Source organism: Peromyscus californicus, unplaced genomic scaffold, assembly GCF_007827085.1.
Source record: "Peromyscus californicus insignis strain IS unplaced genomic scaffold, ASM782708v3 Scaffold_10__1_contigs__length_136768540, whole genome shotgun sequence".
Taxonomy (NCBI): domain Eukaryota; kingdom Metazoa; phylum Chordata; class Mammalia; order Rodentia; family Cricetidae; genus Peromyscus; species Peromyscus californicus.
Window position 1 is genome coordinate 36324183 of NW_026294391.1, and position 12761 is coordinate 36336943.

General features: G+C 36.7%; 1 protein-coding gene across 1 annotated transcript; it reads left to right on the top strand.

The window, feature by feature from the left end:
* Window positions 1-1119: 1119 nt before the first annotated feature.
* Window positions 1120-6270, top strand: LOC128114762 (odorant-binding protein-like). The gene is made up of 7 exons (XM_052744994.1): window positions 1120-1204; window positions 1658-1793; window positions 2263-2333; window positions 3453-3563; window positions 4643-4744; window positions 4910-4939; window positions 5571-6270. Exons 1-6 carry the CDS (start codon window positions 1120-1122, stop codon window positions 4924-4926), a joined length of 522 nt encoding a protein of 173 aa, XP_052600954.1. The 3' UTR covers window positions 4927-4939; window positions 5571-6270.
* Window positions 6271-12761: the final 6491 nt, after the last annotated feature.

Here is a 12761-nt window from a genome sequence, read left to right on the forward strand (position 1 = left end):
GTATAAATGGTTCAGAGACATACTTGTCAAATAACATACTCTAATAACAAACAGATATAAATGTGTACATATATTTAGTATTGAAAATATAAAGTTAGAATAAGCTATGACCATTACCATGACATGATATCAACAACTGAGCCATAAAACAATGAGAATTTACATCATTAAAAATTTTTACATTGCTGGGTGGTGGTGGTGCATACCTTTAATCTCCAGCACTGAGGAGGCAGAGGCAGGTGGATCTCTGTGAGTTCAAGGCCAGCCTGGTCTACAGAGCTAGTTCCAGGACATAGGGCTGTTACACATGGAAATCCTGTCTTGAAAAACAAACAAACAAACAAAAAAACAAACAAAAATTTTCACATTGTTGATGAGAATATCAAGTTATAAAAATGTTTCATATCAGGAATCAAAATTGTAAATTTTTGCCCAGGAGATAAAACAGCACACTTCTTCACAAAGGCTTTTACATGAACATTCTAACATTACAGAATGTTCCAGAGATATATGTCTAGTGATATTTAATTGAATGAAAAGTGATTAATATCCATATTGTATTCAGTGGTCAAAGGGTCTGCCTGATGGAGAATTTATCATAGTTAAGAAACAAGAGTAAGCCGGGCGGTGGTGGTGCACGCCTTTAATCCCAGCACTCGGGAGGCAGAGCCAGGCGGATCTCTGTGAGTTCGAGGCCAGCCCAGACTACCAAGTGAGTCCCAGGAAAGGCACAAAGCTACACAGAGAAACCCTGTCTCGAAAAACCAAAAAAAAAAAAAAAAAACAAACCACATTTTCCACTTCATCCAAATGAGAAACTTGGACTTTAGGGACATGAATGTTTGTGTTTTTTGACAGCCTTCCCACATCCACAGTGGCCAGAAAGTTCAATTTCATGGCTTAAATCAAATTGGTCTCATCAGGAAGCTATCAGAAAAACAGAATTGTTGTCCATGGCTGTTGCTGCCAACCAGGATATATCAGAATTTCACTGTGGACAATCCATCCACCACATCTCAGGCCAAAGATAAATACTATAAAAGGTGGAGAAGATTCTGGGTCTTTCCAATACCTGTCGGACTCCAAACTCTGTCAGAAGCAGGGAATCCAGGCTCTATCATGGTGAAGTTCCTGCTGCTCGCTCTTGTGTTAGGTGTGTCCTGTGCACATCATAACAATCCTGACATCACTCCCTCAGAGGTATGTGCATTTGGGGATGAAAGGGTCTGGTGTGTTTATATACACCCTGAGGTTGGTTTGAGCATGCTCATCATCCGTCATAAAATATATCTCCATACCATATCCAAATCCTATCTGTAATTCAATCTTTGTGTTTCTCCAACTCCTTATATGCTTTCAATGAGATCTGTCTACAGTGTGAAGGAAGGTTAAGATGAGAAAATTCCAGATTGGACTTTCCCTGTAGTTGATTGACACAGTGTGAACTGTATCCCAGTGTCCCAGGTTCTAGTGTGAAGGAGTGATGATGTCATCTCACGATTTACTCTCCAGGAAGAAGACATCTACATTTCACTAGGTCTACTTGTTGACTGACCTAAAATATATGTAATAATTAGCATGAATGTTGCTGAAAAAAAAAACAGGAAATGGATTGACTAACCGACATTCAAAATGGGGTCTGTGCTCCTTAGGTTGACGGGAAATTGGCGCACCCTTTACATAGGTGCAGATAATGTGGAGAAGGTACTCAAAGATGGACCTTTGAGAGCTTATTTTAAGCACATGGAGTGCAGTGACGAATGCCAGACACTCACAATCACATTCAATGTCAAGTAAGTGACATTCACCCCAATGCACAGGGACAGGACTGAGAAATAGTGAACATGAATGTCATTGTGAAATTTTCACTCAAATACGTGGGTTATGCATGAAAAATGGAGTTGGTCTCCTAGGTGTATTCAGAGAACAGCAGCCCACAGCCTGAGTCATGTCCTTGACTTCAGCCAGATTAGCTCTGCCATTTTCCTATGGTCTTAGAATGTTGGGTAATTCTGGTTGAAATCAGTCACAAATAGTAATGGTGTGTAGACAATTGAGGACAGAGTCTTCTCTTGGAAGCCTAGATTTACTGCCCATGCCAATCATGACCCCAGAGTTGCTGTTTCAGTCTTCAAAAATGGGTTTATTTACCCTAATCAAAAATTACTTCAAGGCAGTTAATGCTACCAACACAATAATGAAATATTAGCAATCTGGAAAGAGTAAATTCAGAAGGGTGAGTTTTTGATTTTTTTTTTTAAGGGTGGAAGGCGAGTGCCAGACACACACAGTTGTGGGAAGAAAAGAGAAAGATGACCTGTATATGACAGACTGTGAGTATGTGTGTGTGTGTGTGTGTGTGTGTGTGTGAGAGAGAGAGAGAGAGAGAGAGAGAGAGAGAGAGAGAGAGAGAATGAGAATGTGCACTGTTGGCCCAGGCCTCACACCGAGGGGCCTGGATTCCAGAACAATTCCATCTGATAATTTCTGATTCAAGTTTCAAAATTCTAACTAAATTTCCAAATATTTATTGGACTATGGGAAGTTAAAGTGAATTACACACATTCCTGGAAAAAATTATTACAGACATGTCAAACTAAATCCCTGGGATATGAATGTCATATGGTTGACAACCATTGAAAATGACTGGAAGATCATCTAAAATATTAAAACTCATTCTCAATATTATTTCTTTTAGTTCAGATGATACGATTTTGTTGAATATGAAATTTGAAAATTTTACATATACAGAAAATACTTAAGGATGTGAATAACTCAAATCCCAAAGCTAAGAAGGGCAATGTATAATATGGCAAGTTGGCAAAAAAAGTATTGTGTTTAATTTGAATTTTGCTTAAAACCAACAAGAGTAAAAATTCAGATTCCTGTGCCTATTATTTAGGAGAAGTCTAAATGATATTCAGAAGACAATATGATGATGCTCCCTGATTGCTTTCTTAAACTTTTTATTTTATGGAAAACTATACAGTGTGCTTTTTTGTTATTGCTGTTACGGTTTTTTTGAGGCAAGATTTCTCTGTGTAGCCCCAACAGTTCTGGAACTTCCTGTGTGGACCAGCCTGGCCTTGAACTCACAGAGACTCACCTGCCTCTGCTTACCGAGTTCTGGGATTAAAGATGTGTGCCACAACTTCTGGGTTACAGTGTGTTATTTTAATATTAGCCTGGTGAGTTTTACTTTTAAATAGGCTGTGGAGACTTAATGCAATTATAGAATTTCTTATTGAAAATAGAATTTTTTCTCATAAGAGCAAGGTGGAGTCTAAAGTATCTGTCCTGCTTTGTAGCTCTCATTTCCAATTTATATCATTGTGAAGGACATTTGTGATGCAATTGAAGGAATAAAAAGTGTGATAGGTATGTCAAATATAATGAAAAAAAAACCCTGACAATTCTGCTGAGTTCTAAATTGTTTCTGCTCTTAATTGCAGACTCTGGTAAAAATTATTTTCAAGTTGTAAAGAAGTCAGATGACATCATCATCTTTCACAATGTTAATGTTGACAACAGTGGAAAGGAGACAAATGTGATTTTGGTTGCTGGTGAGTGTGGTGCCTATCATAAGGTTTCTATTGCTGGGATAAAACATCATAACCAAAAGCAAGTCGGGGAGGAAAAGGTTTTTTTAACTTACACTTCCACATTGTAGCCCATCACTGAAGGAAGTCAGGACAGGAACTCAAACAGGGCAGGAACCTGGAGGCAGGAACTGACAGAGAGGCCATGAAGGGGTGCTGCTTGCATCTCATAGTTTGCTCAGCCTGCTTTCTTATAAAACCCAGGACCACCAGCCCAGGGAACACAACCACCCACAATAGGCTGGGCTTTCCCCCCTCCATCACTATTTAAGAAAACATACTACAGAGTTTCCCACAGTGGGTTGGGCCCTTCCACCTCAACCGTCAATCTGGAAAATGCCCTACAAAGTTTCCCACAGACCAGTCCGATGCAGGCGTTGTCTTAATGGAGGTTCCCACTTCAAATGTGATCTCAGCTGTGTTAAGTTGACCAAAAAAAAATAGCTTGCTTTGTTTGATAAAGCTATGAGGGGAGGGGCGGGGTAGAGTGGGGGCTGGGTGTTGGAACGGGCGTGGGTGAGTGGTGGATACAGAGGGTGAGGTGAGGGGTTTGGGTGGTTGTTGATATTTGGTTCATGAACCTGTTCACCTGATTTAACTGTTCATTTCAATTATAATCAACAATTCCTGGGTATGGATACTAGAATCTACACACAAATAAAGTGGAAAGTCAGACCATGCAGACATTTAGTTCACAGGTTCCTACCATCAGGATTCCATACAACCCTTTTTGAAAAAACATTATCCTGATGTGGAAAACATGAATAAATGTAATCATAATCATCATAATAATAAAAAATAATAATAGCAAATAAATACTTAGTCTTCAAGGTGGGGAAGGTCATCGTTACTCACATTTTGATTCCATTAGATGTATTCTTTTCACTTTAGAAATCTTAGGCTGAGCAGAATTGGGATGAGGGAGGGTCCAGAAGGTAGGATGTTTCCATGGGTCAGTACCAACTGACCCATTTTAAATGGGGGCTGCTCTGAGTTACCCATTATCTTAAGGGACCCTTAGTTTTCTGTTCCATGCAATGTAGGGAAAGAAGAGAGTCTGAGCAAAGCACAGAAACAGGAGCTTAAGGAGCTGGCCAACAAATTCAATATTCCAAATGAGAATATCCAGCACTTGGAGCCCACAGGTAACACCATTGTGCTTCACACAGCACATAAATGCATCTGAAAATATTCAGAACAATCATTGATTCACACTTTTAAATTTCAAAATCACTGGGAATTTTAAGGGAATCTAACAATGTTTTTTATTTGTGCTTATTTTCTCCCTTTCTCAAAACTATCTTTCATAGACACTTGTCATCAATAAAGACCCTGTATGGGTAAGTACAAACAGAGCAGAAGAGCTTGCTCACTGTTTAATCTGATAGAATTCATCCTTTAGTCTATTAGTTATATATTTAATAGAAAAAATCTAGTATATATATATATATATATATATATATATATATATATATATACACTCAAATGTGACAAAGCTATGATTGACATTGCCATTAGTCGTTATAACAAGAAAAAAGCAACTCTCCCCTAAAGCAAAGTGTAGATTTCTTTTATCTTGATGTGAAAGAATTTTGTGAAATTCTCAATTGTTGAAAATGAGTAATATTTGTGGAATTCAAGAGTGTATCTTGTGTTTGGAAATACTGTAAATGTAGATGAACTTTCTAGAAATCTCCTGAGACACAACCTTGCACATTCTTTCCTTTTGTGGTAGATAATCAATATTTACATAGAAAACTGTCTATCTAAAGCCCAGTACAAAGCTATGGAAGTCAGCAAAGACAAACATAAGCCTAACCCTGTGACATTTGTCATTTTTATCAAACCTTCCACTATAGTCCTCATCCATTAAATTTTTCTTTCATTTGCAATCTCAGAAAGTTCATCAGTCCCATCAGCTCATGAACAACTTACTGTTTTGTTTGTTTGTTTTGCTTTTTGTTTTTGAAGCTTCACAGATGACAGCAAGATCAGGAGTATTTCCCACATCACTTTTTCCGTGAAAACAGAATCATGACAATGAAGATAACTCACCTTTCATTTTTTCTTTTCATCTTGCCTATGAAGCCCGAATCTCTGAAGCAAGATTATCTCTGCTTCATGGATTTTCTTCCCATCCTCCTACCATAGTACTGACTCTTCCACTGATTAAATAAATTGATTTCTCATGCATACATTTCTGTCTTCAATCAGCATGATATAATAATAACCAACAAACAAAAATATGCACTCCACTCTAACTATTAAAAAATATTCTACTTTGGGATGACTAGTTCAGAGAAGTAATTGCCATTGCAAATGACCTGGGTTCAGTTCCTATCAACCACATGGCAGTGCACAAACATCTGTAACTCTAACTCGAGGGAAATCTGCACCCTCTTCTGGACTCCACAGGTACTGCATCCAACTGGTTCACATACTCTTAAACAGACACACAAATTAAAAAATAAAATAAATCTTTTAAAAAATGTGATTAACCAGGCAAGGTGGTGCATACTGTTAATTCCAGGACTTGGGAAGCAGAGGAAGGTGTATTTCTGTGAGTTCAAGGCCATCATGGTCTATATATTGAGTTCTAGGACAGCCAGGGCTACATAGTGAGACCTTGTCTTGAAACAAATCAAAATGTAAATCAATAAAAAATAAGATAAAACTGAACTAGTCGATAATAGAACAAGAAATAATTTTTATTGAGAATAAGTACATAATTCATTGATGTGTCTTAATTAGATGGGAAAATATTATCCACAACATCATAAACATGATATTCAGGACATAATGTAAACTTTCTATGATATGTCTTTCAGTACATGAGGCTTGATAGCCAGGATGGCCTAAGAGCCAGAGGGGGGCACTCTTAGGAAGTGAGCTGAATGTCTCTCTGATGTTTAAAAAAAGATAAAAGAACATTTTAAAACATCTGCCAAAAATGTTATTTTTTCAGGGATATAAAGTGGAACATCAGCACCCAAAGGCATATTCTATTCTTTTGGCAGAGAGGCACAGCATTCCCTTAATGGGGGGACCTTAAAACTACTATACCATGAACATTATGGTAGTGTTAGATATCTGAGTTTTGTCTCAGATTTAGAAAACAATAGAGAAATAAGGTGAAAGATAAAAACATAGAGGCAAGAGCTTGCACACAGATACTCACCCATGCCCATTCTCATGCTACACTTTACAGGAGGGTATGTCCTTCCTTTCTACAAGAAAAACACTATTCTATTGTCTTTGGTGCAGGAAGGTACTTTGCAGGCTACCAAAAGAGAAATGTAAACACCAACCCAGCCACAAACCCTTTGAGCTACAATCTATCCTGCCTGCAAAATATGCTAGGGCAATGGTGGCATAGAACTTGTGTGAGTAACCAACTGATGTCTGATTTGACTTAAGACCCACTCCATGAGAGGGAACCAATACCCAACACTGCTTGAGTGTCCTAGAACTAGAGATTAGATAGCTCAGAAACATTGAGTAAAATCAAATACTCTTGGTTTTAGAAAGAAGGAATGATAAAATGACCCCTAATGATTTCTGCTTTACTCATAGTTCATTGCCTTATTCAGCCATCATAAGAGAGACTAACTCAGGCAGCACATGAGAACATATACAGAGACCTACAGCTAGACATTACAAAGAGAGAGAGACTTTGGAACACACAACTCTAAATTGGATGTCTTCATCAAATCCCTCTCCTGAGAAATCAGGGAAGGAGTTGGGGAGGCAGAAGGGATGGAGGCCACCAGAAGAATGAGTCTCTCTAATCAACTGACCAATTGCATATGAATTTACAGAGACTGATGCACCATGTACAGGGCCTACACAAGTCTGCACCAGTTCCTCTGCATATATATTACAGCTTTCTGTGTAGTAATTCTATGGGATTCCTGAGTGTGTGAACGAGTGGATTTTGTAATCTTGTGCCTTCTCTTGGGGCTCTTTTCCCTCTCTTGGTTTACCTTGTCCAACTTCAATGTATTTCTTTTCTTATTATATTTTATTTTTAGTTTTGTTGTTAAAAAAGGAAGAAAGAAAAAGAAAGCATGCTGTACCTTTAAAAAATGAAAACATGAATAATACAAATAAAGAATAGGTCACTGAATTTCATCAATGTTTTAAATGATTTTTCATCATTATTTTTCTAAACTGTGTATTGGAATCAAGAATCTATGAACTGCTTTGATATCAGCTTACTTTATACAAAATAAGTGTTATTACCATTTTTATAGACATTTATAATTTTTTAGAGGAATTTTGTATTTCCTCTTCAGTTTCCCACATTTCTTCAGTAGGATTTTTTCCCCTTTCTGCATTTGATGGGGGAGAGTTAGAAGAGATACTGCTTGGAATCCTGCATGGAGTATCTGTTAATCAGTTTGCTGTCAGTTCATAAGAACCAACAATCTCTTTTTACTCTCCCCATCAAAATAATGATATCCCCAGAAAAGTCACCTGAAAACAAGGTGAGACTATGTGTGAAGCTGGTGAACACAGTGTGAACACTGTGATATGAATTAATTTTTGAGTTCAAATAATAATGCAAATGTAGCTAGAGTTTTCCTGCCTGGCCCACAGTCAGGACAAATCTCTCTCACCCGCCAGTCCTACAGCCTCTCAGACCCGACCAAGTAAACATAGAGACTTATATTGGTTTCAAACTGTATGGCCGTGGCAGGCTTCTTGTTAACTGTTCTTACAGCTTAAATTAATCCATTTCTATTAATCTATACCTTGCCATGTGGCTTGTGGCTTACCGGTACTTTACATCTTCCTTGTCTTGATGGCAGCTGGCAGTGTCTCTCTCACTCAGCCTTCCACTTCCCCTTTTTTCGAAGGCCCAGATGATCCAACATCCAGAATAGTTTCAAGGCAACTGGCTCAGACGATACAGCCTCATGGACTACTCCATGATCCTAAAATTTTCTTTGTTTCCCCAGAAGACACAGCGCCCCCCTCCAGCAGGAAGTAATAAGAGAAGCTACACCCAAATTCCCAAATTATATGTAATTTTACTTTGTTAAGGTTAAAACCTTCCTTTTTGAAAAAAAAAAAAGAGGAAGTGCTGTGGGATGTTCTGTATGGCAAATGTGTTGCTAGTTAGTCAATAAATAAAACACTGATTGGCCATTGGCTAGGCAGGAAGTGTAGGCGGGACAAGGAGGAGAATAAAGCTGGGAAGTGGAAGGCTGAGTCAGAGAGACACTGCCAGCCGCCATGATGAGAAACAGCAAGTAACGATGCCGGTAAGCCATGAGCCATGTGGCAAGGTATAGATTAATGGAAATGGATTAATTTAAGCTGTAAGAACAGTTAGCAAGAAGCCTGCCATGGCCATACAGTTTGTAACCAATATAAGTCTCTGTGTTTACTTGGTCGGGTCTGAGTGGCTGTGGGACTGGCGGGTGAGAGAGATTTGTCCTGACTGTGGGCCAGGCAGGAAAACTCTAGCTACATGCAAACACTCAAACACAAATTCCTATGCCCTATTTTCATGTTCAAAGGTGTATCTAAAATCCATTAAGGATTTGGTAATGTTTATGTGTTTATTTCAGGTAGTATATCTTCCAATTTTACCTGTTACTGAGTTGTAGAATCTACTCAGTGATGATCTTCTGCAAAAATCAAAATAGGAAGTATATGTAGTCTGAATGGTTCACACTTCATCCATGTTTCTTTATGAGCAACAAAACAGAAGTCCAAATCTTTCCCCTTTTTTTGTCAGAATACATTTCTATCACAATATATCTAAGATATTGATTTAACGTCAGGAACTTTAAAGTAATTTGATTGATGAGCTCGTGGACTTATATAAAACTGTAAAGTGTTGCGGTTCTTTAAGACCTCATGTCTGAAGTAGAGTTAACATTTAGTGAAATGAGTTAGATTTGTTATTGTTCAAGTAATTTTGATGGATAAGGGGGTGTGTACTTGAGATTAATTCATTACTGATGACTCATGATTATGTCTTTAATTCAGCTCCAATGTCATACTTGTTAAAACGCCTAAGGACTGCAGTGTTACATACTCCACAGAGGAAGTGTATATGCATTGAAAAATGAGGTTCTTTAATCATCATGATAATTTTTGAAAACCCATGAGTGAATATATGTCTCTGCACCAGTGCAACTTATGGAAAATATGATGAAAACTTTATTGTTCTAAGAAACAGACAGGAAAAAATGCTTTCTCCCATATAAAATTGGATATATCTACCCAATGTTGCAGTCACATGTGTTTTATAGTCCAAGGTATTAAGAAACCCCACTTGAAATAAGATGGTGATTTTTTGACACGGAATACATTATAATATCAACTAGGAAGAAACAATGTTTACTTGATTAGATTTCGATATGAATTCTACTGTTTGAGTTTTCTTATTTTTAACACACCACTGTCAACCCATTCATTAATAATTGTCTCTATTGTGTGACTGTACCTGGCAATGTAATATTAGTTTTATGAAGCTATAGACTTAAGGGAACATCCTCTATCATCTGATGCAAAACACACATGTCATGTATCTTCCCATATTTTCCAGACTACAACAAAATCTATGTACATTTGTACCTTTGTAATGTACCATGGGGTAATATTCATTCGAACAGGAAATGAGGAAAGCTCTCTAGAAATTACATTAACTCAAGCAGGATATTTTTAGTATTCAAATTTTAAAACTTCAATATTTAACTTTAGTTAATAATTCATTAAATATTTTAATTATTAACAATGTTTTTATTTTTAATAAATTGAATTATATGGTGAATCACACTTATCATTGTCAGGAACATGAACATACAGTAGGATTAAACATATTTAATATAAAATTATTTCAGATCTTCTTTATTGCTCTTGGGGATAATACTGATGGGAATCATAGTTGATCTTTTGGTGTTGGAAGATGCAACATAGATTTGTTACACAGTTACTATATAATTAGATCATAAACTTCCACTGTAACATTTGAAATAATCTGTTTCAGAAAAATATTTGATAAGGCCTCATTTTCTATATTCAGTGAATTAAATACTGGTTGGTGCCTTTGTCCTCAATTATTGATGTTTGAAATAGTTAATAATGTCAAAATCTTGGGAGTCATGACTCTGTGTATCACTCTTGTATGTGTTTAAAGAAATGTAAGTATAAGACAGTGATGTTTGGAACTGTGAACTAGGAATCCTCAGTAATCTAACTTCTCATTTTAATCCTGTCTACACCATAGAATCTCTTCCCCAGTGTTCTTGATGACTACATAAATGCTTAAATGGGCAGTGAGATAAGGTAAACATTGTACCAAGTTTGTGAGTTCTGTCATTGTGGTGATGGGAAAATAAATAAAAAGACAAAATCTCAGAGGAATGGTGTTATTATAATTTCAAAATACTACAACTACTGATGATGATGATGATGATGGTAGTCAAAATATCCCCTGAAAATGTTTCTAACAATCTTGATATGTATCTACTTAAAATGTAGAAGTTGATTCTAGAAATTTCCACAGTATGGTCCCTGGAGGGATTTAGGATTGAAAACAAGTTTGTGCATGAAGCACATTATACTGAAATGGTTGAATCTCATTTATTACTCGTAGACATAGTGGAAGGGTTTAATTTGTGTTTTTATTTAAACAACTGCCATATGTTTCTACTTGAACATAAGTTTATGTCATAAAGCATGTCTACCGAATGGGATTTTCCAGTCTAGTTACTGATGTGATGCCATACAGTTATTCCAGCATGTGACTTTGACAGTCACCTTGTAGACCAGTCTGGTCAAAGAGTTAACACTGTATGAAAGTTATTGCTACTTTTCTAATAATGACCTTTTTCCTTTTTTTATACTATAATTACATCATTTGCCCCTTCCCTTTCTTCTCTCCAGCCCTTCCTATAAAAGCCTGGCTCTCTTCCAAATTCATTGTTCCCATTCCTTTAACTCTGTAGATACACAGATTGTTTATATATATATATATATATATTTTATATATATATATATTTTATATATATATGTATATTCAAAATAAATGCACATGAACAATATATATAAAAGCAATAGTCTTGTTTTTAATCACACTGTAATAAATATCTGCTTTTAATTCAGTGATTGCTTAATACACATTCCTCTCAATGAATTAGAATTTCCCATGGGATCTGTTTATGGAGAGAGACATTTTATTATTCACTACCCTCATACAGTAAACACATATTTATATATATCCCTCCTATATATATATGTATATTTTTATAAATATATTCCTTAATATATAGGTACAATTATAATCCTATGAATGTTTTAATATATTTAGGTGTTATTCCTACAAATATACATATTTATGTTATTATAAGTATATTTCTATGCTACATATTTATAAATACAAAAGTTCAACTTTATTCCTATAAATATTTATTACTTTTCCTTTTATTGAAAATAGATTCTGTTCTCATACAATATATCATTGCTGTGGGATGGTCCTTCTGTACATTGTGAATGTGTGTTGCTCTCATTAGTTGATAATAAAGCTGTTTTGGCCTATGGTAAGGCAGGATAAGGTTAGGCAGAACAATCAAACTGAGGACTCAGATGAAAAGGGGTGGAGTTGGGGGGGAGGGGAGCCAGCTGCCCAAGAAGCAAAATGACAGAGGACTGGTAAACCACGGACCATATAACAATGCATAGATTAATAGAAATGGGTTAATTTAAGTGTAGTAAGCCTGAGCCATTGGCCAAGCATTTATGATTAATATAAGCCTCTGTGTAGTAACGTGGAAAGTGGCTGCCAGGTATTTGGGCCTGGGCGTTCAGGACAAAAAGCTCTGCCTCTCTTGACACATCATGATTACAGTTTCCATTCCCTTTACTCCTCCCAGTTCCTCCCTATCTCCCTTCCCCTCCAGATCTACTCCCTCACTGCTTCTCATTAGTAAAGGACAGGCTTCTAGGAGATAACCAAACATGACACAATAAAATATAGTAAGACAAAGCAAGAACCATCACATCAAAGTTGGACAAGGCAAACCAACAGATGTAAAAGATCCCCACGAGAAGGCACAAAAATCAGAGACCCACTAGTTCACACACTCAGGAATCTCACAAAAATACTAAACTGAAAGCTATAATATATATACAGAAGAGATGGTGCAG

What these genes read in the sequence shown, in the direction of transcription:
- LOC128114762 (XM_052744994.1), top strand. Translation starts at nt 1,120, where the DNA reads ATGGTGAAGTTCCTGCTGCTCGCTCTTGTGTTAGGTGTGTCCTGTGCA. An exon ending in ACAATCACATTCAATGTCAA is followed by an intron (nt 1,794 to 2,262) that starts GTAAGTGACATT and finishes TTTTTTTTTAAG; the next exon opens with GGTGGAAGGCGAGTGCCAGA. An exon ending in TGACCTGTATATGACAGACT is followed by an intron (nt 2,334 to 3,452) that starts GTGAGTATGTGT and finishes TCTTAATTGCAG; the next exon opens with ACTCTGGTAAAAATTATTTT.